General features: G+C 40.0%; 2 protein-coding genes across 2 annotated transcripts in view; one reads left to right on the top strand and one right to left on the bottom strand.

Annotated features, from left to right (window-relative positions):
* The first annotated feature begins 2,133 nt into the window (after nt 1-2,133).
* On the top strand, nt 2,134-5,626 carry LOC122767993 (leucine-rich repeat-containing protein 3-like). The gene has a single exon (XM_044023590.1). The coding sequence runs from the start codon at nt 2,198-2,200 to the stop codon at nt 3,056-3,058; it is 861 nt and encodes a 286-aa protein (XP_043879525.1). The 5' UTR covers nt 2,134-2,197; the 3' UTR covers nt 3,059-5,626.
* Nucleotides 5,627-6,396: 770 nt separating this feature from the next.
* Nucleotides 6,397-22,041, bottom strand: part of col2a1b (collagen, type II, alpha 1b) — a 39,032-nt gene continuing 23,387 nt past the window's right edge. The window contains exons 27-54 of the mRNA XM_044023589.1: nt 21,429-21,527; nt 21,095-21,148; nt 20,899-20,952; nt 20,515-20,568; nt 20,202-20,255; nt 19,791-19,835; nt 19,616-19,714; nt 17,497-17,604; nt 17,314-17,367; nt 17,080-17,133; nt 16,703-16,756; nt 16,425-16,478; nt 15,658-15,765; nt 15,516-15,569; nt 15,366-15,419; nt 14,607-14,768; nt 13,477-13,584; nt 11,603-11,710; nt 11,280-11,333; nt 10,798-10,905; nt 10,614-10,667; nt 10,379-10,486; nt 10,214-10,267; nt 9,737-9,844; nt 8,222-8,510; nt 7,853-8,040; nt 7,393-7,635; nt 6,397-7,277 (exon numbers count right to left, since the gene is read on the bottom strand). Of these exons, the coding sequence (XP_043879524.1) occupies nt 7,131-7,277; nt 7,393-7,635; nt 7,853-8,040; nt 8,222-8,510; nt 9,737-9,844; nt 10,214-10,267; nt 10,379-10,486; nt 10,614-10,667; nt 10,798-10,905; nt 11,280-11,333; nt 11,603-11,710; nt 13,477-13,584; nt 14,607-14,768; nt 15,366-15,419; nt 15,516-15,569; nt 15,658-15,765; nt 16,425-16,478; nt 16,703-16,756; nt 17,080-17,133; nt 17,314-17,367; nt 17,497-17,604; nt 19,616-19,714; nt 19,791-19,835; nt 20,202-20,255; nt 20,515-20,568; nt 20,899-20,952; nt 21,095-21,148; nt 21,429-21,527 (2,730 nt within the window). The 3' untranslated portion in view covers nt 6,397-7,130. The remainder of the gene's footprint in view (nt 7,278-7,392; nt 7,636-7,852; nt 8,041-8,221; nt 8,511-9,736; nt 9,845-10,213; nt 10,268-10,378; nt 10,487-10,613; nt 10,668-10,797; nt 10,906-11,279; nt 11,334-11,602; nt 11,711-13,476; nt 13,585-14,606; nt 14,769-15,365; nt 15,420-15,515; nt 15,570-15,657; nt 15,766-16,424; nt 16,479-16,702; nt 16,757-17,079; nt 17,134-17,313; nt 17,368-17,496; nt 17,605-19,615; nt 19,715-19,790; nt 19,836-20,201; nt 20,256-20,514; nt 20,569-20,898; nt 20,953-21,094; nt 21,149-21,428; nt 21,528-22,041) is intronic.

Raw genomic sequence — 22,041 nt, 5'->3', positions numbered from 1 at the left:
TTTTTGATCTACATACTAAACTATGACATTTTGTTCCATTTTTTGGACTATTACTAATACTTAACTGGCTTTTATTATTTTGTCCATTTTAACATACTTAACTATGACATTTTTGCCAAAATTTGGACGACATACTAAACAATGACATTTTTGTCAAATTTTGGACGACATACTAAACTGACATTTTTGTGACTTTTTGGACGTTATACTAAACAATGACTTTTTGGTGACTTTTTGGACGACATACTAAACTATGACATTTTTGTCAAATTTTGGACGACATACTAAACTATGACATTTTTGTGACTTGACTGAATATGTACAAAAATCTCATAGTTTGACAGTTTTGAGAAAACCCCCACACATCCTAAATCAAAACATGCATTTCGATCGAGAATGGTGGGCTATGACTTTTCTAAGTGTTTCGAGCAACCATGGCGTCAAAATTGCAAAAACCTGCAAATAATTTCCACATACACATGGATGGAAGACGATTGACGAAATGATCACAACCCAGTCCAGTTTGGATCCTCACAGCTTAAGAATCAGACTCTTTTAAAGGGTGATTCCACCATAATACCACTTTGTCTAAATACTTCAAGTTTTAAAGGTTCAATCCGCCCAAATCTTACTCCTTGACCAGCACAAGTCCTGCACCCGACGACATCAGCAGCATGAACAGCAGGCAAGCTCAAAGTTTCGCTGCGGAATTTTCTAGTTTCCATTGTTATTATTCAGCTAATTATTTTTCTCATAATTGGGGGACTGCATAGATTACACATGTTAATAATAGACAGCTGGAGTGTTCTACTCATCACGTCTTATTTAATAACTTAGACACTTTCTGTACCACAGGGCTGTCACTCAGTCACCTTCACACAGAAAAACCTAATCTAGGGGACTGTTGTTTCTGAGGCAGTGTAAGAGGAAGACCGATCGAAACATGACAGTTTTAATTCTATAAAGAAGTCAAGAGGAAACCAGACGACATTAAAGAGGATGTGTTTTTAATCCAGTTCAACATGTGTATGTTAAGGTTTTCTTGTCCTGGAACAGCAGCATCATTTGAATCTACTCATCACAGCAAAAGAAAAAGGTCATCAAAACATCACATTGGATTATTTGTGTATTGGATTACAAGTCAGGATAATTGTATAAGATCAGTAGATTACCAACATTTGATGGGAATCACCATCAGTTGATTTTACAGATTTTCTTTTTATCATGCTGTTATAATCTAGTAACTGATCTTTCTACCATACACCCATTCATAAACTGCTTAAAACACATGTAACATATTCTCCGAGTCTAAGATTATTTTTTTCTTCTGTACTCATGCATCCTAACTGCAGGAGTAGTGAGAAGATCCTCACACCCAAACTACTGCTGGCATATTGCTTTTCTCCCAGTCACTTATTGACAGTGTGTGTGTGTGACTCAGGCAGGATTGATGTTCTTGCCGTTAATAGTGCAGCAGGCAATACTTGGGCTATCGATCCGACCCCTTTCTAAGCTCCGTCCCTACATCATTGGGATATGATTAGGAGTTATGGCATCATGGGAAAATAAATACCGGGATGAAAGAGAAGAACATTTAATGATAAGTGCAATGTGATGCTTTTCTTCACAGTGCTATTGGCGAGCAGACAAGCCTGCATTGTGATTTATGACCTTTTACCGCAGAAATAGGAAAAGTATTTTCAACCTTATTAGATCACTTATACAGTGCAGTCATTATTGGTGCTTATAGACGATGATTCACAAGTGCAATAAAGCGCACACACACACACACACACACTGTTGCTCCTTTTAAGGGTCCAAATTCTGTTAAAAGTTATGTACAGACATCGCCAACATATCTAGATTAGTTACAGTCCAATGTGACTAAAAGCAGTCTTTCCTCTCTGCTCATTTTTTTTTTGCTTCTATGACATTTTTTGTCACATTTTGGACGACATACTAAACTATGACATCCAAAGGTCTGACTGTTTACTGACCCTTTGTCTACTCTTCAACACCATAGTCTCCTCTGCTAGCGTTTGCCTAATTCTGTGCATTGTGTACACTGTTTGTGTGAACAGACACATACAAAGACTCATCTCATCCAGACTGACCCCATTTCTCTCCATCTATCAGATTCCCCTGGTGTGACACTGATTGGGACCTGGTGTGAGTGTTAGGGGGCTATGGTGACACGATGGGCACAGGCTGGTGTGAGGAAAGATGTACCAGCGTCACCGGGGGAAGACGGAGGGATAAAGGAGCAGATCTTTGGTCAAGGCTGTGCACTGTCGCGCTCTTGTTCTCCGTTCTGTGCGGTCAAGTGTCCCCTCAGTGTCCAGACAGCTGCCACTGTACCTGGGACACTGGCACCGTGGAGTGTTCAGACGCCGGGCTGCGGGAAATACCAGAGGGGATCCCACCGGGAACCATCTCCCTCCACCTGGAACGCAACTACATCCGGAACATCCCGGAGAGTGCCTTCAGTGAGCTGGTACACTTACAGGACCTGTACCTGTCCAACAACCGCATCGACTCACTCGCCTCGGGGGCTCTGCGGCACCTGGGCCCGGAGTTGCGCCTGCTGGACCTCTCACATAACCTGCTGAGGAAGGCCAACAGGGAGGAGTTTGGCTCCACACGAGCAAAGACACGCCTGTACCACAACCCCTGGCACTGTGACTGCGCCCTCCAGGAGCTGATGGAGACTCTGAACCTGGAGCCCGAAACAGTAAACGGGATCGTTTGTGAGAGCTCTGTGCGGGGTGTGGGAGAGGGGAGCAGGTGGGAGGACCCTGGGTCCCAGGGAGAGCATGCAGGTCAAGCGTTGGTCAAACTGTTGGATTCTGGAGTGAATTTCTGCAGTCTGCAGAGGAAAACCACTGACGTGGCCATGCTGGTGACAATGTTTGTGTGGTTCTTTATGGTCATTGTGTATGTAGTGTACTATGTGAGGCAGAACCAAGCCGAGGCGCGCAGGCATTTGGAGTACTTGAAGAGTTTACCCAGCCCACGCAAGACCCCCACCGAGACAGACACTCTAAGCACTGGTTTCTGAATTTCATTTGAATAAAACAATCAGATACCAGACAGACTGACAAAGTTCAAAATGCTGTGTGATTAAAATAATCCAACTGTGGAGGATGCCGGTACAGAGGAGGAAATTAACCTTTTACAGCCGAGTTCCCTTTTTGCAAAATGTCTTTATATTTCTTACAAAAGATCAACCTATGTTTAATATTGATTTTCCTGTCTAATGAAAATAGAGTTGGTGAGTATTAGTGAACTCATTTTACCATCTGCACTGAGACAAAAGACAGGAAAGGATGAAAATGAAGAAATATTTTGAACCATCCATCTTCCTTGCGGTCTTGTTTTCCCGTCCTTTTCTTCTCCCACAATGATGCTGCAGCCTTTTATCTTACATTAAGCTCTAATTGGGGGTCTTTGACCAACTGACCCTCATTGAACACTTGAAAGGCACTAATCAGGTAGAGTACGTTCATCGGGTTCAAAAGGAGATTGTGCATTGTCCAGTGTGTGTCCTTGTCTAATTGTTTCAATATTTTTGATGTGTGTATTTGGGTCTTTCCTTAACTTTCTTTTTTTTTTTTGTTACTATGAAAACTGATTTTGTTCAGATGCTATTTAGGTCTTTCTCAAATCAAATACACAGACACAAAGCAATCTGTTTCCATGCCAGTCGGGAACTACCAATCTCAATCTACTCTCAGGGAGCCATTAGAGCTGGAGACGAACAATATTGTCTCAGAGCTACAGGAATTATCTCTAAAATATCTGAGCAGCTTAGCATCGTGTACATACAGCTGATCAGTACAGAGAAATTTCAACCAGAAATGGAAACGTTGACATGAATTAGATTAGCAGGGCCATCTATCCTGAGAGAAGCTAGTTTAGCTTTAATTAATCTCCTGAGTCCTGCTTCCTCCCTGCACTGATTGCTGTGCACAAAATGTTCCCACATTGCATATTTTCCATTTAGGCTGCATAACCTATTTATTAATTTGCACAGATAATAAATGGATTTCCTTTCCCAGTTGCTGCATTTAATGCTCGCAATAGACAAAACGGGGTGTGTATCGTCGACACTCTCTCTGCATATCCAGCTTAGAGTAAATGGAACAAAACCTGACGGGATTAACAGCCTCTTTTTTTTTTTTTGCTTGAGTTCATCATATAATCATATTTACTGTGGCACTCCCAGCAGAGCATTTTATCCTGTCAATGTGTAAGTGTTTGTCATTGTTCAGGAATGATAAAAGGTCTATGGATGTTATTTCCGTGTGGGTTTCATCCTCAATCTCAGAGGTCAAAAGATGTTTTTTATGAATCTTCTCCACATTTCTTGTTTTTCACTGAAATAAGTTTGTAGCAACTGGAATGAGAAGCCATTTTAGCAGCATGGTGAGTCAGTTGTATTAGGAAAAACTTCTAATTTGTCCCATAGTTTGGATTAAGACTAAACATCACTGCACATATAATAACATTATTCGTATCACCCTCAGCTTTTCTTTGTCTCCACGTGGCTAATTCAAGGTGGTTAATGCTCATTGTAAACATGTTAGCTGCTAATTAATAGTATGATAGTCATTGTGAGCATGTTGCTCATCTGTAGACTTTCACTCATGTGTCTTAATGGATGTAGTGACATATAGCTGTTCCCCATTTTGTCAGATGATTGGCTTTGTCAGAGCAAGCCTAGCTATGCTGTAGATCAATGAGTTTCTTTGTCCTGTGTCGTGTTCAATGTTCTCAGTGTTTTGTAACCTACAGAGGAAGACTTGTTGTTTTGTTTACGGATGAAGATTCTGTAAATTAGGCGTAGAGTGTCTAGAACAAGCTTGATGAATGTAAAACATCTCTGCTGTTTTACCACAGGCTTAAAAGATGAGATGTGTGTTCTGCTGTTTTAGACTCTTGTAAAAGGACTGTTAATGTAATCTCACGTGAAATCATTCATCTAATGTGAAAACCTCCCCTAATACAACGCTTAAAAGAAAGTCAAGAACCACAACAACCATGACGTCTGTGTGTAGGTTCTTCTGTAGGATATTTCTTTTATTGGTGATGTATTTCTGTTTTTGTGATCAGTTTTCCCTCTCCTTTTTCTATGCCAATAATTATTCAAACAAGGATAAAGACATAAATTGGAAACCATTATGAAATAAGTAATGAAATAAACAAATCAAAATAAAAATGCTCCTACTTTTTATTGCTGATGTAAGTTGGAGAAAGGGAAGACATTTTTGGGTCAGGAAGACATCAGTTCACAGATTGAGCTGAAAAAAAATGATTTCACATATGAAAAAAACCCATAATATGAATGTTCTCCACTTCTGTCTTTAAAGTGTTCTGTTTAAATGTTTTCTGTCGCCATCAAACAAAATCAAAGTGGCCCCACATTCATTCGTCCGACTCTCCACTGCTTTGTCTTGATATCTGCACTGTTTCCCCCCCCAGGAAATTATGTTTGAATGTCATCACCACCAAACACCAAGCTGAAGGCGGGCACAGTGAAATGTTTAGGTGTGACTTATTTTTGAAGGGGTTTCCCTGGGGGGGAGAACATGAACAGGATATAAATAAAAAAAGCAACTTCAGCCTGTCACTTGGTTTTGTCTTTTATTTCCAATTTACATTAATTAAAACGTAACAAAAACAAGTCATGACCATAATAATAATATAAGAAAGCTATTATTAATAATAATGTAATTATTATTATTAATAATAAAAATATACACATCCTCACACAAATGAACCCTCTGCGCTAGCTGTATGTAACTGGAGCCAGACACACCTTAAACCTGTGTGTGTGTATGTGTGTGCTGAGGCAGAGGGTGCGCCGTGTGCGAGGGGACTGATGGGAGGAAGTAGAGATAGACAGGGTTCAAAATCACAGCAAATGTGTGGCAGGGAGGGGGAGCAGACTGAGCCTTCATGACCAAAATTCTCTAAATATTGGTCACTTTCCATAAAATATAGGATTTGTAAACAAAGGATTCAAGGGGAAAAATGCTATTACATGTTTTTCTTTTAATGTGAGGTAGCTTTAAAATATTCAAACAAATATTGAGTAAACTAAAGAAAACTTTTCATTAAATGTGTTCCAAATTGGACAAAGCCTACATTGTAAAATTCATTAGGGATATGTTTATATGCAAGGGTTGAAGCAGGAGGGCAATGCGGGGAATACTCCTCACCCTGAAATCCAATATTCCAGGGGTCAAAGGCTCTCTCTTAGAAACTGTATATATATATATATATATAGATATATATGTATATATATATATATATATATATATATATATATATATATATATAGATAGATAGTCACTAGTGGAAATGAGTTTCTGGTTGTTTAAAAAATACAGACTGTTTTACAACAATAGCACCATCGCCTTTTATTATAATACACAGTAAAGTTTTGATACACACTGTGGTGGTAGAAATAGAAACATCTGCACTTTCTACAAAGCTAGATTTTTGGTTTTAAAAGAGATTTTTTAATGTAGTGGATATGGTACAGTAGAGATGGGGGTGGGTTACAAGAGAGGAGGAAGTACGAGGAAGTCGTGGATTAGTTTCCTTTCATTATTATGTGTAAGTGTGGTGTCTTTTCACTTAGCATCAAACTGCACCTGGGACCCAAACCTAAACAATAAATAAATAACTCCAAGACACTTTTCTCTCTCTAGTTCCCTGGTATGTTCCCATACTTTCCTCATACTTCCTCCTTCTTGTTCAAGGATGTGGGGATAGGTTATGTAAGGGGGGAGGGGGGGGTTGCTGTTCACCCAGGGTGGAGTAGGGCTTTTGGGGGAACACCAGGTGTCCATGGGGCAGGGTGAGTTGACTGGAGGCAATGCTGGATGACTCACAGATGACAGTTGCTAGTGCCATTCAGTGCAGATATCCTACGGCGTTCGACTTGGAAAAAGCACTTTTTTTTTCTTAAAAAAGTCCTGTTTAAAAAAAAGTGTCTCGATTTTTCTTTTTCTCTCTTTCTCACCTTTATCTGAAGCGAGCTTATCTTTCATTTTTTAGTTGTTTTTTTTCCCCAAATTTCCACTTTTTTTTCTCCCACTCTCTTCTTTTCGATATCTCGTTCTTTATAAGAAGCAGACCGGACCGACATCGACTCCAAACTCCTGGTCTGATCCACCAATATCCATAGGGGCAATGTCCACAATGGGTAGACGAGAGGTCTTCTGTGATCTGTATTCTATTATCGTCTTTCCCCACTGGCCCGTGTGTCTCTGCACAGAGGGCAAAAAAATCACATAATGAGTATGAGAACAAGATTATTGAGCCTGAGTAAAAACAGACAGTGCGTAACATCAGTGACTAAGACAAAGGTTATCGCAGCCTCACCGTGCAGCCGTCCTCCATCACGCTGTAAGTGAAGCGGCTGTTGCCCTCAGCTCTGATCTCCACATCGTTGGAGCCCTGCAGCAGCACGGCCTTCTTCAGGTTGCCCATTGCACTGTCCATGTAGGCCACACTGTTCTTACAGTGGTAGGTGAGGTTCTGAGAAGCCTCGGTGGACAGCAGTCTCAGGAAGGTCATCTGAATGGCAGCAGTGTTGGGTGCCAGGCTGTCATCACCATAGCTGAACTGCAAGAGACAAAAGTGAAGAACGGTGGTTAATAATGTCCCTGGAAATTTGGTTGTTACATTTTATCTCTATTTTTGTGGTAATAACACAATCTTATGAGTCGATTTGGGCTTTGACAGAAATTTTTATAGTTTTTAACCAGATTTTTTTATTTAATCAAATCCAAGCCCACACTGGTTAAGGTATAGTGAGTCACACACAGAGAGCGGAACTTACATGGAATCCTCCATTCATTGTTTCTCCGAACCAGACGTGTTTGCGGTCTTTGCTCTTGCTGGACCACCAGTTCTTACGAGGGATGTTGGCAGGCTTGGACCGGACGCAAGATTCACCTGTCTCCATGTTGCAGAAGACCTTGATTGCATCAACAGTGCAGCCCTGGTTGGGATCAATCCAGTATTCTCCTACGGGGCAACAACAACAACAACAAAAAAAACCCATCAGAGATTTTCCCCTCACATTATAACTAATCTTTACCTGCTCAAAGGGTTGATTATGATATAAAAACAACCAACCATGCCACATAAACTCTCTCTATATTATCATCTCACCCCAATTTGACCAATTTCTCCCGGCGTTACTCACCACTCTTCCAGTCAGGGTGGCAGAGCTTCAGGTCTCTGCAGGTGCGAGCAGGGTTCTTCTTAGATCCCTCGGGGCTGCGGATGTTCTCAATCTGGTTGTTGAGAGATTTGAGCGTTGCGTCGACCTCGGCATCGTGCTGACGGAGGTTTCCAGAAGCCTGGTCGGCTCTCATGTACCTGGCAGGATCTGGGGACTTCTCAGTCTGACCCAGGCCAGCGAAGGCAGACATGTCGATGCCAGGGCCAGCAGGACCAGGAGGACCGGGGGGTCCAGGGTTTCCAGGAGGACCCTGAGGGAAAAAAAGAATAGGGAACACGATGAAAGATTAGAGATGATCATATTGGTATTTGGCACTTACATACGATTCAGACAGTTATTTTTGTCTAGTAATCTCTCCACCTGTGTTTCCATTTTCTGTTCACAAACAAAATCCTCAATCAGACTTGATCCATCTCCCATAAATGGAGCAGGAAATGCTGCCACCTGTTCTGCAATCTGTTGTCTCCTCTCTCATTCCAGTTTCCTCGCCGATGAGTTGACAAGTTTGAATGATGCAAGCATCAGAAACAAGGTGATGTGTTGCCAACAAGAGCTCTTGTTGTAATCTTCTTTAACTGTTTTATATGTATTTAATTTCTATTTGTGTCCATCACTATGATTACACTCACTGCATTAACTGTTTATACGTTTATTGAACTTCATGGATTATCCCTTAACTCTAAATTAACTAAGCAGACATCTAAGCAGGGTGGAATAAAGACATTTTTTATTCCACCCCGTGTTGTGTTTTATTTTTTTTTGTGTTCATTTTAAACCTCTTGTAACCTCTTGACTCGAGCCTTTTCCTATTTTGTTCCACCCTGTCTTGTATTTTACTGTTTTATTTGCATCTTTTGTTTTATCTCAAAGTTAAAACAGGTTACTTTTTGACTTTAAACTTTTCCTTTTCATACCACCCTGTGTTGTGTTTAATTGCTGTATTTGCTTTTTAAATTTTATTTTTGTGTTTTATTGTTGTATTTGCTTTTTAAATGTTATTTTCCTTTTATTACGAAGCACTTTGAGCTGCAATCGTTGTATGAAAGATACTATACAAATAATGTTTATTACTGTTATAATATTATTACCCAGATGTTGAATCTTAGCAAGTTTTACACAATTGATACTTGATTTCTTTATTTGCAGTCGTGACTGAGTCATCCTAGTGTTGATTTATGAGTGAACCAACATTTACAAAACATTTGTGCCTAGAAGCAAAACACAATGTTTTTAATTTCCATATTTAAATTCCACATTTTGAACTTTATTTCACTACATGCCCATCAATTTACTGTTGCCATCTGTATCACTGATTATTTTATTTTAAAAACAGATGGTCTGTGTACTGACTATGGATCATTTCCAATCCTGAATGTTTGAGTTTGTGTGTACAATGTAGTCATTCAAGTGACTTTAACAAGAAAAAGTATCAAAAGTAAGTGGCGTTATGAAAGGAAAGAAATGTTGACTACATACAGCGGGACCAGACTCTCCACTGCGACCACGAGGTCCGGGGGGTCCAATGGGTCCTGGCATACCATTTGCACCATCCTTTCCACCAGGTCCAGTAGGTCCAGCAGGTCCCTACAAGTACAAGTGGAGAGAAGTTCTTAAAGTAATCAGGACCACACACACAGCCTCTAAAATAATTCACTCCCCTACGACTATCCTCTAATAATGAAATATTAGAACCATTATATGCCTCAGATGAAGAATAGCCAATGACTGCCATCCCCCTCCCAATCTATACTGCTGCCATTAGCCCTTAGATAGAGAAGCTCTATTCCAACCCTGGGGTTAGCAGGTGGGGTATCAATGTTTTCTGTGCCTATGTCTTCATGTGACTGTGCAGGCAACAATCCATCTAAAGCCACTGCAAGTGAATAAATGTATTTCATTTTTTTTCTTGGTATTTAAAGTGATATTCCAATGTTTTATTGCCGCTATACTCACTCTCTGTCCAGAAGGTCCAGAAGGTCCAGTTGCTCCCTGGTCTCCAGATTGACCCTAGATGAGAGAAAATTAGTGGGACGTTAAGACAGAAAAAAATGATTACTTCAACTCATCGGAATACAATTAAAGCACATCATTTTTTTTTTGTTCTGTTCAGATGCTTACCGGAGGTCCAGGCAGACCTTGCAGACCAGTGAAGCCTCTGTGTCCCTTCTGTCCTCTCTCACCTGACTCTCCACCCTCACCCTTGTCACCACGGGGTCCTTGGGGTCCCTGAGAACAAGTGGACAACACTCTGATTCACACCGTTTGCCCATTTAAGTGTTTTCTGTAGAACTACAAACCAAAAGCTTGCACAATCACAATCAGGCTTTGTGGCCAGAAACTGATCTATACATACAGGCATTCCTCTGGCCCCAGCAGGTCCTGAAGATCCAGCAGGTCCTTGTGCGCCCTGACAAAAAACAAAAAGTTACAGATTTATTTAGTAGGAAGTAAGAAGATTAGCTATGGGTTAGGGTGAGAGACAGATTGTCAGCATTTATTTTAGACATTTTTTTATCTGTGGTGGAGGCACTACTCACAGACTCTCCTCTGTCTCCCTGTTTGCCAGTGGGACCAACAGGACCAGGAGCACCAGTACCACCTGGAGCACCAGGAGCACCAGCAGGACCAGTGTTACCACGATCACCCTGCAGCACATCAAAAGCTATTATAATAAGGATCTACTACACCCTGTAATCTAAATATAATATGTCAAGGCACAGCAGAACCCAGACGGTAAACAATCCAGAAAGGTCCAAATGCACTTAGAGACAAAAACAGCATAAAAAAAAGAAACAACAAAGGTTCAAGACAGAACTTTTGTTCAAAATCAAAATCAATATATTCTGTAAAGTAATATTAACAGTAACTTCTGATGTAAAACAGCAGGTTTACATAGTTTGAATCTAAGGTGCTGGTGTCTGTGGTCTCATTATTTCACTCGTTTCATGTCACGGACATAATCAAACTTTCAGCATTTGCAATAAAAGCATTTCATGTAGTGTTGTTGTGTAATTCCCACCTTGATACCAGCAGAACCATCTCTACCAGGAGGGCCATCAGATCCAGCGTTGCCCTGACAGGAAGAAAATCAAGTGTTAATAGCTTCCACCTCTGCTGAGCCAGGTGTCCAACTGAATACTGACTAGCTGCATAATGAGCCCTGCTCCAACAACACACATTATAATTATAATGATACAAAATGCAAATAAAGGCACGACGTGAACAGCAGTGCATTTCAATGGTTTGCTGATCTCTGCTCATTATGGGATCATCAGATATAAACAGTTAAAAGGCACAGACTAACATGTTATGTAACATGCTAGCTATTGGACATGCTCTGACCTCTCTACCGGGCTCTCCTGCCGGTCCGGTAAGTCCAGGTGGTCCAACAGGTCCAGGGGGTCCACGGTCTCCAGAGCCACCAGAAGCTCCCTGCTTTCCAGGCTCACCCTGAGAGGAGGAGGAGGAGGAGACTCATTACTACACTGAACTTAATGAATAACAATAAACAATGGTGCATGAATTAAATTGAAATACAACTCATTATATGAGTCACCTAAAAACCTCAAACAAAAACAACAACACATGCTGATGTTTTTGGCTGGTAACGTTTAAAAATTAGATATTAAATGAAGGTGAAAATGGAGCTGAGGATTTTATATCATTATTATTTGTGGTAGCATTCCATCCTTCAGCCGATCTACTACATCTTTAGCAGCAGAATTAAAAATAAAAGACATCCACGTTGATGCTGAGTTCAACCAGCCAGAAACAGTGAGCAGTTAATTAATCAGCGAAAGTGTTTGATTGTCACTTTTCAAAACACTTAAACCTTCACGAGAGCTGCTTTAACTGTAGATTTAAGATTTGCAACTTAATATAATTGGGATTTGGACTATAGTTCCCAGATCCTGGTTCCTGACTCCAAAGCTACTACAGACAACAAATGCATGCTATTTCAATTCAAACATCTTTGCCACCATGTGCAACCGAATGGTTATTATTATATCTATTTAAAGAAATGTTGTTTATTTTGTCATTTTGCTGCATGTATTTTATTTCACGTTTAAATTAAATACAAATACGCCTCAATGATGATGACAATGTATAATAATGATGATAATAATAATAATAATATTACTTAATCTCCTTGGGTGCTTGAGCTATTTCCAGAAGAGCCACCACATTTTCCCAGTATAAAAAAAAAATCCACAGTCATGTGATTGATTCACTCATCTAGTCATTTGGAGGAAGGGTTCATGTTGATCTCTTAGAGGAGGTGAAAACAGACAGCCTTATAGGCAAATTTACCCACAAACAAATTTAAGGAAACAAAATGACCCCAAGTAGAAACCCAACCAACTCTGAATACAAGCTGCCTTCAAATGGCAATCTACTCTGGGTGCATCACTGACACTTCCACAACCATTCTTCAATCTACCACATCATTTATCAAAAGCATCTTCTTTGCCTCAAGCAGCTCTGGGTGAATGTAGTATCACCACTGTTTTCCTGCCATCACGTTCATGTGTTTCGGTGAATAATTGATGGTAAGGACACGTCTACTGAGATGCTGTAAGGAGTGGATGTGGCTCATCATGTCACACATTATTATATAGTGGAATCAGAATCTGCCTGAAGGTTTTTCCACATTCACTGGTGCTACAGAACAAAAACATTATGTTTCTTTTGAGGCAGATTATGAATATCACATCGTATGGGTCCAACCCTGCAGTTACTATCCTATTTATACTCATTCTAAAAACAGTGCAATACTAATTTGATTAAACCAGCGCACTGGAGCTGAAACTACTGTTTAATTACCGATTAATATTCATTGATATTAATATAGTTTCAGGGTCTGAACTGTGATAAACTGTGCAGTTCTGTAATTCTTCATACTAATGAATCTAAGTGATTATTTCCTTGAGCAATCAGTGTAAGTTTCAGAAAAAGGAAATTATTTGAGTATGTGTGACATATCCTGAGAAAACAAGCAAACCAGAGAGGAAAAGTGTTGATTATTGATACAATAATTGATTCACGGGCACTATTAATATTTTCAGCTCTGCCATTATAAAGATCAGCATTTTCTTTGTTTTAATTAGATTTGTTTTTAAGGATCATAAGTGAAAAACCAATTAACTGATAATGAAAACACCCTGTAAGCTACAGCCCTGAATTATATGTAAGTGGTTGAACATTATGTTACTTACAGAAGGTCCGGGCAGACCAGGGAAACCTCTCTCACCACGCTGTCCAGGTAGACCGACAATACCGCGCTGACCACCCAAACCCTGAGGACCTGAAGGACCTGAGAGACCCTGAGGACATGAAACAAAAAAAAGACAACATAATTAACAAGTGGTAAATGTATTCAGGTCTTCATTTATGCCGTGACATTATAAACTAATAAAATAAAAATTTAATTGAGTTTTATTAAATTAGCTTTTCTCCTCTTTTTTACATGAACTCGTGAAATAAATAGTGATAGCACTTCTTTTCCCCTAACCCACAGAGTGCAGAGGAGAGGAACTCTAATATGGCGCTGTTGTGGAGAGCACCATTGCTCTTCTGAGGCAGCTGCATTCACAGCATCAAAACATTCTGCCACTCTCACGCCTTTTTTGGCATTAGAGATGCTGACACTGTGTCCACCATATGTTTGAGCACATCCACTACACCAACAAGTACCTTGATTTTACATTGTGTGAAATCCCTGTTCGTCCCTCTTCTCTCTAAATCTGTCAAGACATTCCAATCACGCTGGATCATTGAATATGAACTGGGGCTGCTTTTTATAGGACTTTAAATTGTCCAAAAAAAAAAAACCTGACTATTTATATCACATGAAACTCACAAACGTCGCACTGAATTATGATTTGATTGTGATTTATAAAGGAAAACATGGGACATGTGTGCGCATCAGAATATTTATGTGAGTAATTACAAATTTTTAGGTGAATCCTGTGCAGTTTTATAGCAGGGATCAACCTCCTGGGTTGATATCAGCATGTTTAAGTATGTAATCATCTGTGATGTGTCATTATCTTGAAAGGACTTAACATGCGTTTATGACAGGTGTTTGTGTGTGTGTGTGTGTGTGTGTGTGTAGTGCTAATAGCATGAGGTAAAAGCCTGGAGTTCTTTCATTAATCTGTCACTGAGCTTGCACTGCCCCATGCTGTCATAGGTCTTGGTCTGCTATTATTATCAGTGATGGACACTGACAGCTCTGTGTATTGATAAAAGTGTGCACTGAATGTGAATGTCCTCAGCTGCTGCCCACTACTGACAAAATTGTGTAGAAGGAGCTACGGAAAAATTTAACAAAAGACCAACTCACAGGAGGACCATCCTCTCCAGCATCTCCCTTCTCTCCAGGGGCCCCAGCAGGACCACGGAGTCCAGCATCACCCTGTCTGCCTGGAGGTCCACCATCTCCCCTCACACCCTTGGGTCCATCTTTACCAGGAGAGCCGGCAGGACCAGGAGGTCCAGGATTACCCTGAGAAGTGTAAAGAGGATAACAAATTACATGCAGACATATCTTGTCAACTCAGTGGGAAACATACATACTGGATGTTATTTCTGAACCACCAGTAATGTGTTTTAAACCTGAACTTTGCAGGTGAAAGGATTCTGTTTGGATTGAAGTCGGAAATGCATTCATACACATCAAGCCCCAGAGTGCTTGTAGATCTTTAAATATCTTTCAATAACACTTATATCTAATTAGCAGTCAGACTAATTTCTCACAATATGTTACACTTCCTCCTAGCAAGTCTGTAAAGTCTTCCTACTGTGTCAGATAAATTTGTCTGGAGTCTGAAGGTGCAGAAACAGCAAGACAGTGCTTTTCAAATGCAAATTTAAAGTCCATCAGCACTCAAAATGGAATTCAGAAACATTTTTCCTGGATCTTAAAACATGCACATTTTTTTTTTTCAGTTCTCCTCCTGTGGTTTTATAAGTTCCAGACTTTATATATTAGATATTTGAAATATTATAGAAGATTACAACATTTCTGTCAAATACTGTGTGTTGTTACCATCCGACGTTCAACTGAATGGATTTAGCTGCAGTATAAGAGGACTTAACTTACATTGGGACCAGGGGGACCCACACGGCCAGCAGCTCCAGGGAATCCAGTGGCACCCTGACAGAAGCACAGTCAGAAATATTTAACACAAAAGACAAAGACACCAAAATAACATCTTCTTTAACATGTGCATGTTTCCATTAAGTCACTTACAGAAGGTCCCTGAGCACCACGAGCACCTTTAGGTCCAAAAACGCCTGTAGGACCCTGTCATAGAAAACATACTGTACATTAATGACTGACATTTTGTTTTATGCTATATACGTTTATTGTAAAAATCTAGAGTGACACCCACTGCAGGTCCTGGGGCACCAGATGGTCCTTGAGGTCCAGGAGCACCAGCATCTCCCTTCTGTCCAGACTCTCCCTGTTCTCCCTTAATTCCAGGTTGACCGTCAGATCCCTGTAAAGAAAAGAAAAAATAACAGTCTATGATTCCAACAACTAATGTGTGTATTGTGATATAGCTGCTTGTTCAAAAAATCAAGAGTGGTGCTAATTTATAACACAGCTTCAGGTCTGTGTGGAGAAAAGATGTGATGTTACAGTCTGTGAATCCAAAAATATCCAGACACCTTGTATAGTGTAACTCATCTCAGCATAAATTAATTAATGAGTCACAGTGCAACCAAGCGACCGATCCAAATTTGTTATGAATACAAAAGTTGAGTCAGGTCGATTACTGTCATCAAACAGCCCCGTAACTCTTTTTCAATAAGCACATCCATTTAAGCTCATTAGTCAGACAAAATGAGAGATACGATTTTGAAACCTTTAATTTAACATTTAATTCATATTTAAACATTTATTTAGCACATGTTCACATTGACTTATTAGATTATTATAAAGGTGTTGAGGTTGTCTGTTATACGTCTACGGTGCAATAATGCAATAATTACTACAAGAACGTAAGCACAACAAACAGCTCTTTAAGTGGCCATCAAGACTACAAAGTTGCCATATAATACAAACTATTTACAGACCATAACTTCCTTGATGTTTAATTATTTGGCCCTGGAGTAAAGCAAGAACTGTTTATTATGTGTGGATTTTGTCACTTACAGGGGGTCCAGCAAATCCAGCAGGCCCAGGTGGTCCAGTCTCACCCCTGTCACCCTGAAACAAGAAGGAAGAGATCGGGGCAGTGAGACCGTGATAGAAATGAAGACCATATGAGCTACAACTCTGACACAGATGAACTCATTGTAACACTATCATCTGTAATCTTTGAAAGTCACTTCTGAAGTTTTTAGCAAGAGTTCCAAAGGCGCTACCAAATATACAACTTTTAATGTTTTTAACATTTTTGAGAGAACTGGTTCTGATTGTGTGACACTTACAGGAGCACCACGGGTTCCAGGAGCTCCAGAAGGACCAGAAGGTCCAGATTCACCCTGGAAGGAAGCAAAACATCATGAGCATCACACACACACCATGCAGTAAAAAACAGTGATCAGATACACTCAGTGATAGGAATGTGCAATGCAAAAAGAAAAAACAAAACAATTCAATTGTGATTTTTTTTCATTATACTTTCTTCTTGTGGTTTTACTGTACTATATCAAGCCTAAATTAAGCCTCACTTTATTTCCTTTATTGACATTAAAAATCAATGCCAATTGCACATTTATATATGTAGTTGATTATATGTGCCATATGTTGGCCAATATTTTGTTATTATACATGTTTTAATCAGTCTTTATGACACATAACTTACCTTTTCACCGTTGGGCCCAGAAGGACCAGGAGGACCAATGGGACCAGTGAGACCCTGTGACAGAAAACAGGACGGCAGTATAAACCAGTGTGACTCAGAATGAGAATTTAAATGTATTTTGAATTCAGCCTCCGGAAGTGAATAAACCAATTTGTGAGAACAAATTATTTTCGTTTTTTTGTCAGGGAACACTGGTTATTATCAACACTGAAAATTTGGAAAACAAAAACTCACTCTGCCACCATCCTTGCCGGAAGCACCCTCAGGTCCTTTCTCTCCAATGTCACCCTACAAAGGTTGAGAAAAAACAAGTCAGTGACTGTGTGACCTGGCAGTTTTGGCATAAAACTAAACAATCCTACAAATGTACTACAGTATGGTGATCTGTCATTAAGATATTGTTCCAGTCTGGCTTACTCTGTCTCCCTTAGGTCCAGGAATGCCAGCACCTCCTCTTTCTCCAGGCATACCCTGCAGGCCAGGGGGCCCCTGAGCTCCAGCACCACCAGCAGGTCCAATGGAACCCTATTAAATAAATGCATAGGAATGAGCAGCGATGAGTTGAGGCACAGACAGAAAGGGTACTTGAGGTTACTGTATATTCAGCAGCTGTGTTAAAACACATGCCACAGGTGTGAGGTGTGGTGTTATATTCTTACTGGTGCAGCTATGGCTTTATGCAAAAACAGAATGTTTTCTGAGAAACTATTGCTATCGTATATCAGTTTTACTTTTGCTATACCTTGGATTTTATTTACATATGAGTCAGAATCATTAAGACAAGGCTGGTTATCAGGGGTTGAACTTAAAGTTGTAGAGCGACAGGACTAACAGTGTGTGGACAGGTCTTAAATCTTTGTCACCTGGCACAGGTTGTCCACTTTCTGGACTAAAACTTTCAGTCAATCATCCTCGACTAACCAGTCAATCAGGCTTGGAAATGACAAAACAACAATTACATAAGTTCCTTTTTCTAATGGGGCCACTTTTAATTCTATATTTTAAGTTGAACGAGGAGTTTATCATGAAAAAACATGTCAAAGCAAAGAAAGTGGAAGCAAGGTTGCGTGGCTTATCAGCAGTGCTCTCAGCTGCTGACTCAGACTGGAGATCAGACGCACAAACACCAATTCCGCTGCTTATCTCCAGTCATTAAAATGTGACCACAGGGCAAAGCCACCACGTTGGCTGTGTGAATAAATTCAAACTGTATTCTGGCTCAAGGGAGGTTAATGTACGACGTGTCTTGTGCCACTCTCTCAGACGCCTGCTTCCTCCTCCACAAACTGTCTTTCGTTCCTGCTCCATCAGTTTCTCATGTCAGCTCTATAATCCTCATCCTCTCTATCCACCACTCCTGCCTGACCTTAAGGTGAAGAAACCCCACAAATTGGGATTAAGTCAGAGCCGATAAAAAATGAAAAAAGGGGATTGCAGCCTCTCTGAGCTCCTCCTCTGCTCACAGTGCAGTTGTGACAAATGACTACTGTGGCTGGAGTTTGTTGATGGCTGATAAACAAGCAATGGTGCGATTAAGTAGAGCTTGCTCAAGATTAAATAGAAGATATTATTTCTAAGATAAATGTAGGAGCCTTAATTCTCTTTAAGTGATGTTTGTTCAACCAATTGTACAATTATTCACATTTAATTCAATTAAATTGAAATAAAGTTTTTTTATTATTTGTACATGCATCTGTGGCTATTTTAAGTTACATACATTCTGATATATATTATATTATTATTTTGTGGGAGTAAGTGGTTATGGCTTCATAGTAACTATGAAACTCGAATTGCCCCCTGTGATGTTTTAGGATCTTTGTGGTCAGTCAGACAACTCTCATCTCTCTACTCCTACCCACATTTTACTCATCATAAATAAAAATACAGTATTCAAATATAGTATAATATAAGTGAGATCTTCATTACAGTTGAAATATAGTTTGCTGCAGCGTGTGCATACATGGTGTTTATATAGCCTACAATATACGCAATCCATCTTTGTATATGGACAGACAGTGTACTGAATTTGAATAATTCATTAAGCCCTAAAGCCTTAATAGATGGAGCAACTGAAAAACAGGAACAAAATTATAGTTATGTTGTCTCCTGCCATCATCATCATTTATCTTGTCTCTATAAATTCATCTTGTGACCCCCTCATGTGGTGCTAAACCATAATTATAATCCCGCTGTGCTAGACCACTGGAGTGCCCAACAATCAATATGCTTATATAATATGACAAATATGCAGAGCTGCTATTTCCTATACCAAGTGCCATATAGATTTCAATTATACAGTTACCTATGAACTAAACCGACAGCAGGATGAGACATGTCAGAATGTAGGGGTGTAAACAGTAAACAGTGAATGTACGCAGCTCATCTTGCCAAAAACCTGTTATTTTTGTATTTCTGCTGTAACATGGGATAAGAAGAATATATTATGAGCCTGTGGATAAGAAACACAGAATCATATCTGCCAGTGGTGTGACACCTCGGGTAATAATGTTTAATTAAATCTGCCTGCTGGACTCACCTTGGTTCCGTCAGTTCCAGGAGTTCCAGGCAGACCTCTGGGTCCCTGCAGACCCTGAGGTCCGGCAGCTCCTCTCTCTCCGGGGAAACCGCGCTCTCCCTGAAAAGTGACACAGTGACAGTTGGCGAACAGATGACAAAAGTGGAGTAAAATCAACTCAAGGCTGTCGACTTACTCTAGGTCCAGTAGCACCAGCAGCTCCACCTTCTCCAGGCACACCCTGAAGCAGCAAATATAAAGATCAGTATGGGATCAGTATAAAATCAAACCATTACTGTTTAACTCTCATATTGGAACTACTTCAAGTATTACTGAGAGATTAAGCTGTAATCGTGATTGCTTGACTAATTAACAGCAGAGAGAAACCAACTCAAAATGAGTATTGAGAGAAAGATATTGACAGGATGCAACAAAATATACTTAAGAGACTTCAGACTTGTCTAACAACCTCTTACTGACTTATTTTTCCCATTCACTGGGATACAGAGTCAAGTTAATTCTTTCAAGATCCTGTCAGGATTTTGACACATAAATAGATGATTTTCCTAGTGGGATTGTGCGACCTAACAGCCTATATTTCACCTACCTGGTCTCCAGGCTTGCCTCCCTCACCAGGGGGGCCAGGGGGTCCAGGCAGACCCTGTGTACAGGAAACAAACAATACATTAAAAAAAACGACCCAAACACAGTGACATAGAGATTATAATAAAAATTTTGTATGCTTGTTATGCGCCAATGACACCAGAACAAATTCCTTGTATGTGCAAATCGTACTTGGCAATAAAGCTCTTCTGATTCTGATTCTGATTCTGATAAATACTTTACTACTGTACTTCACTTATAATGTAACATTAATACATAAACTGTAACAGGCCACAGATTGGAGCAAACCTACTCACCTGGAAGCCGGAGGGTCCAGGCTGTCCTTGCTCTCCTCTTTCTCCAGCAGGACCCTGCATAGATGATCCATAATTACAGTTGAACATTTAAATGGTAGAGAAAGAAATGCTAAACATGCATTTGAATTATTGGAATAATCATAATAATTCTCAGGTTAAACAAAATTAACGTTTGACAAACAAGTCCAATTTCTATAAGACAGTGATGCCATTCTACAGTGTCTAGACATTTCCAGGACAGTGTCTTATTTTCCCAGACAGTGCGGTCTATCATCGAGACAGTATGAGAAATGAGGATACCGAAGGTTGCTTTTAAGTGCAGCTTGAGATTATATCAGTTTTTAAGCAGCTTAGAGTCGAATAGGGGAGATCTGCGATACGTACAGCAGGGCCGGGGGGGCCAGCAGAGCCAGTTTCTCCATCTTTTCCAGGCAGACCCTGGAAAGAAGAAAGAAGAGAGGGAGCAGGGAGGAGGAGGAGGAGGAGGAGAGGTGAGGTGTTGAATAGATAGACACTCAAAACCAAGGTGATGCCATTTATTACATAGACATTAAATAGCAGAGAGCGTGAATCAACTCACTCTCAGACCAGGAGCTCCAAGAAGTCCTTTTTCTCCAGCCTTGCCGTGCTCACCCTAATCACAACAGACACAGAGCACATAGGTTAGTCAATAGGCCACAGCAGATTAGCTTGGTCCTCAATCAGCATTAAATTGTTCAGCAACACTCCAGGTGGAGATAGATATATATATATGCATATGTATAAATATATATATATGAATACTATACAGTGCATGCTCCCAATTTAGAAAATCCACTACCCCCACATCAAATGCATTAAAACAAAATCATTTTCTTTTCCTTTTAGGAATCTGAAGCTCTGTCAAGTTTTAATAGAGTTCACAAAATACTCACAGTTGCTCCCTTTGGTCCAGGGAATCCCATGACACCAGGCTGTCCACGGGTTCCCTGTGGCCCGGGGGGTCCTGGACGTCCATCCTCACCAGCACCTCCCTGGTCAAGTAAAGTCAAGGAAAATTTAAAGTTAAAGTTATACTGCATGTTTGCAAATGGCAAATACGACCAAAAGGAAATGTCTATTTCTTCCATTGCTAAAGGGAGAAAGTTAGTAAATAAATAAAAATCCCAGTTGGTAAACTTGGAGAGCCAGGAGGCAAAGAATTAACAAATCAAATAATCCCTCTATCGCAATCATTCTGTCCACATCCCAGTCCCTCGAGCAGTCGAGCAGAAAAGAATGTCTTATGTGTCATAAGTTCATTGTTCATAAAGCTCACATGAAAACACTGAAGTATGTAATGTTGTAATTTGAATGTCACATATGAATGTGGGATGCCCTGTACGATATAATGACAACATAAGACAAAACAAACTCTAAATATAATTGAATCAGTAGCCACTGACTTCTTTGCTTCTATATTCAATGATATTTTGGGAGCTATGACTTGGACGTGTGAGAATCTATAAAGCCATAAAGCATAATTTACTTCATGGGTGTTTCAGCGAA

This window comes from Solea senegalensis, linkage group LG4 (assembly GCF_019176455.1).
Source record: "Solea senegalensis isolate Sse05_10M linkage group LG4, IFAPA_SoseM_1, whole genome shotgun sequence".
Classification (NCBI taxonomy): Eukaryota; Metazoa; Chordata; class Actinopteri; order Pleuronectiformes; family Soleidae; genus Solea; species Solea senegalensis.
The sequence above is the reverse complement of the archived record's forward strand: the minus strand, read 5'-3'. Positions and strand labels throughout refer to the sequence as shown.

Bases quoted from the DNA above. Each gene is read 5' to 3' on its own strand.
- LOC122767993 (XM_044023590.1), top strand. From the start codon at position 2,198: ATGGGCACAGGCTGGTGTGAGGAAAGATGTACCAGCGTCACCGGGGGA.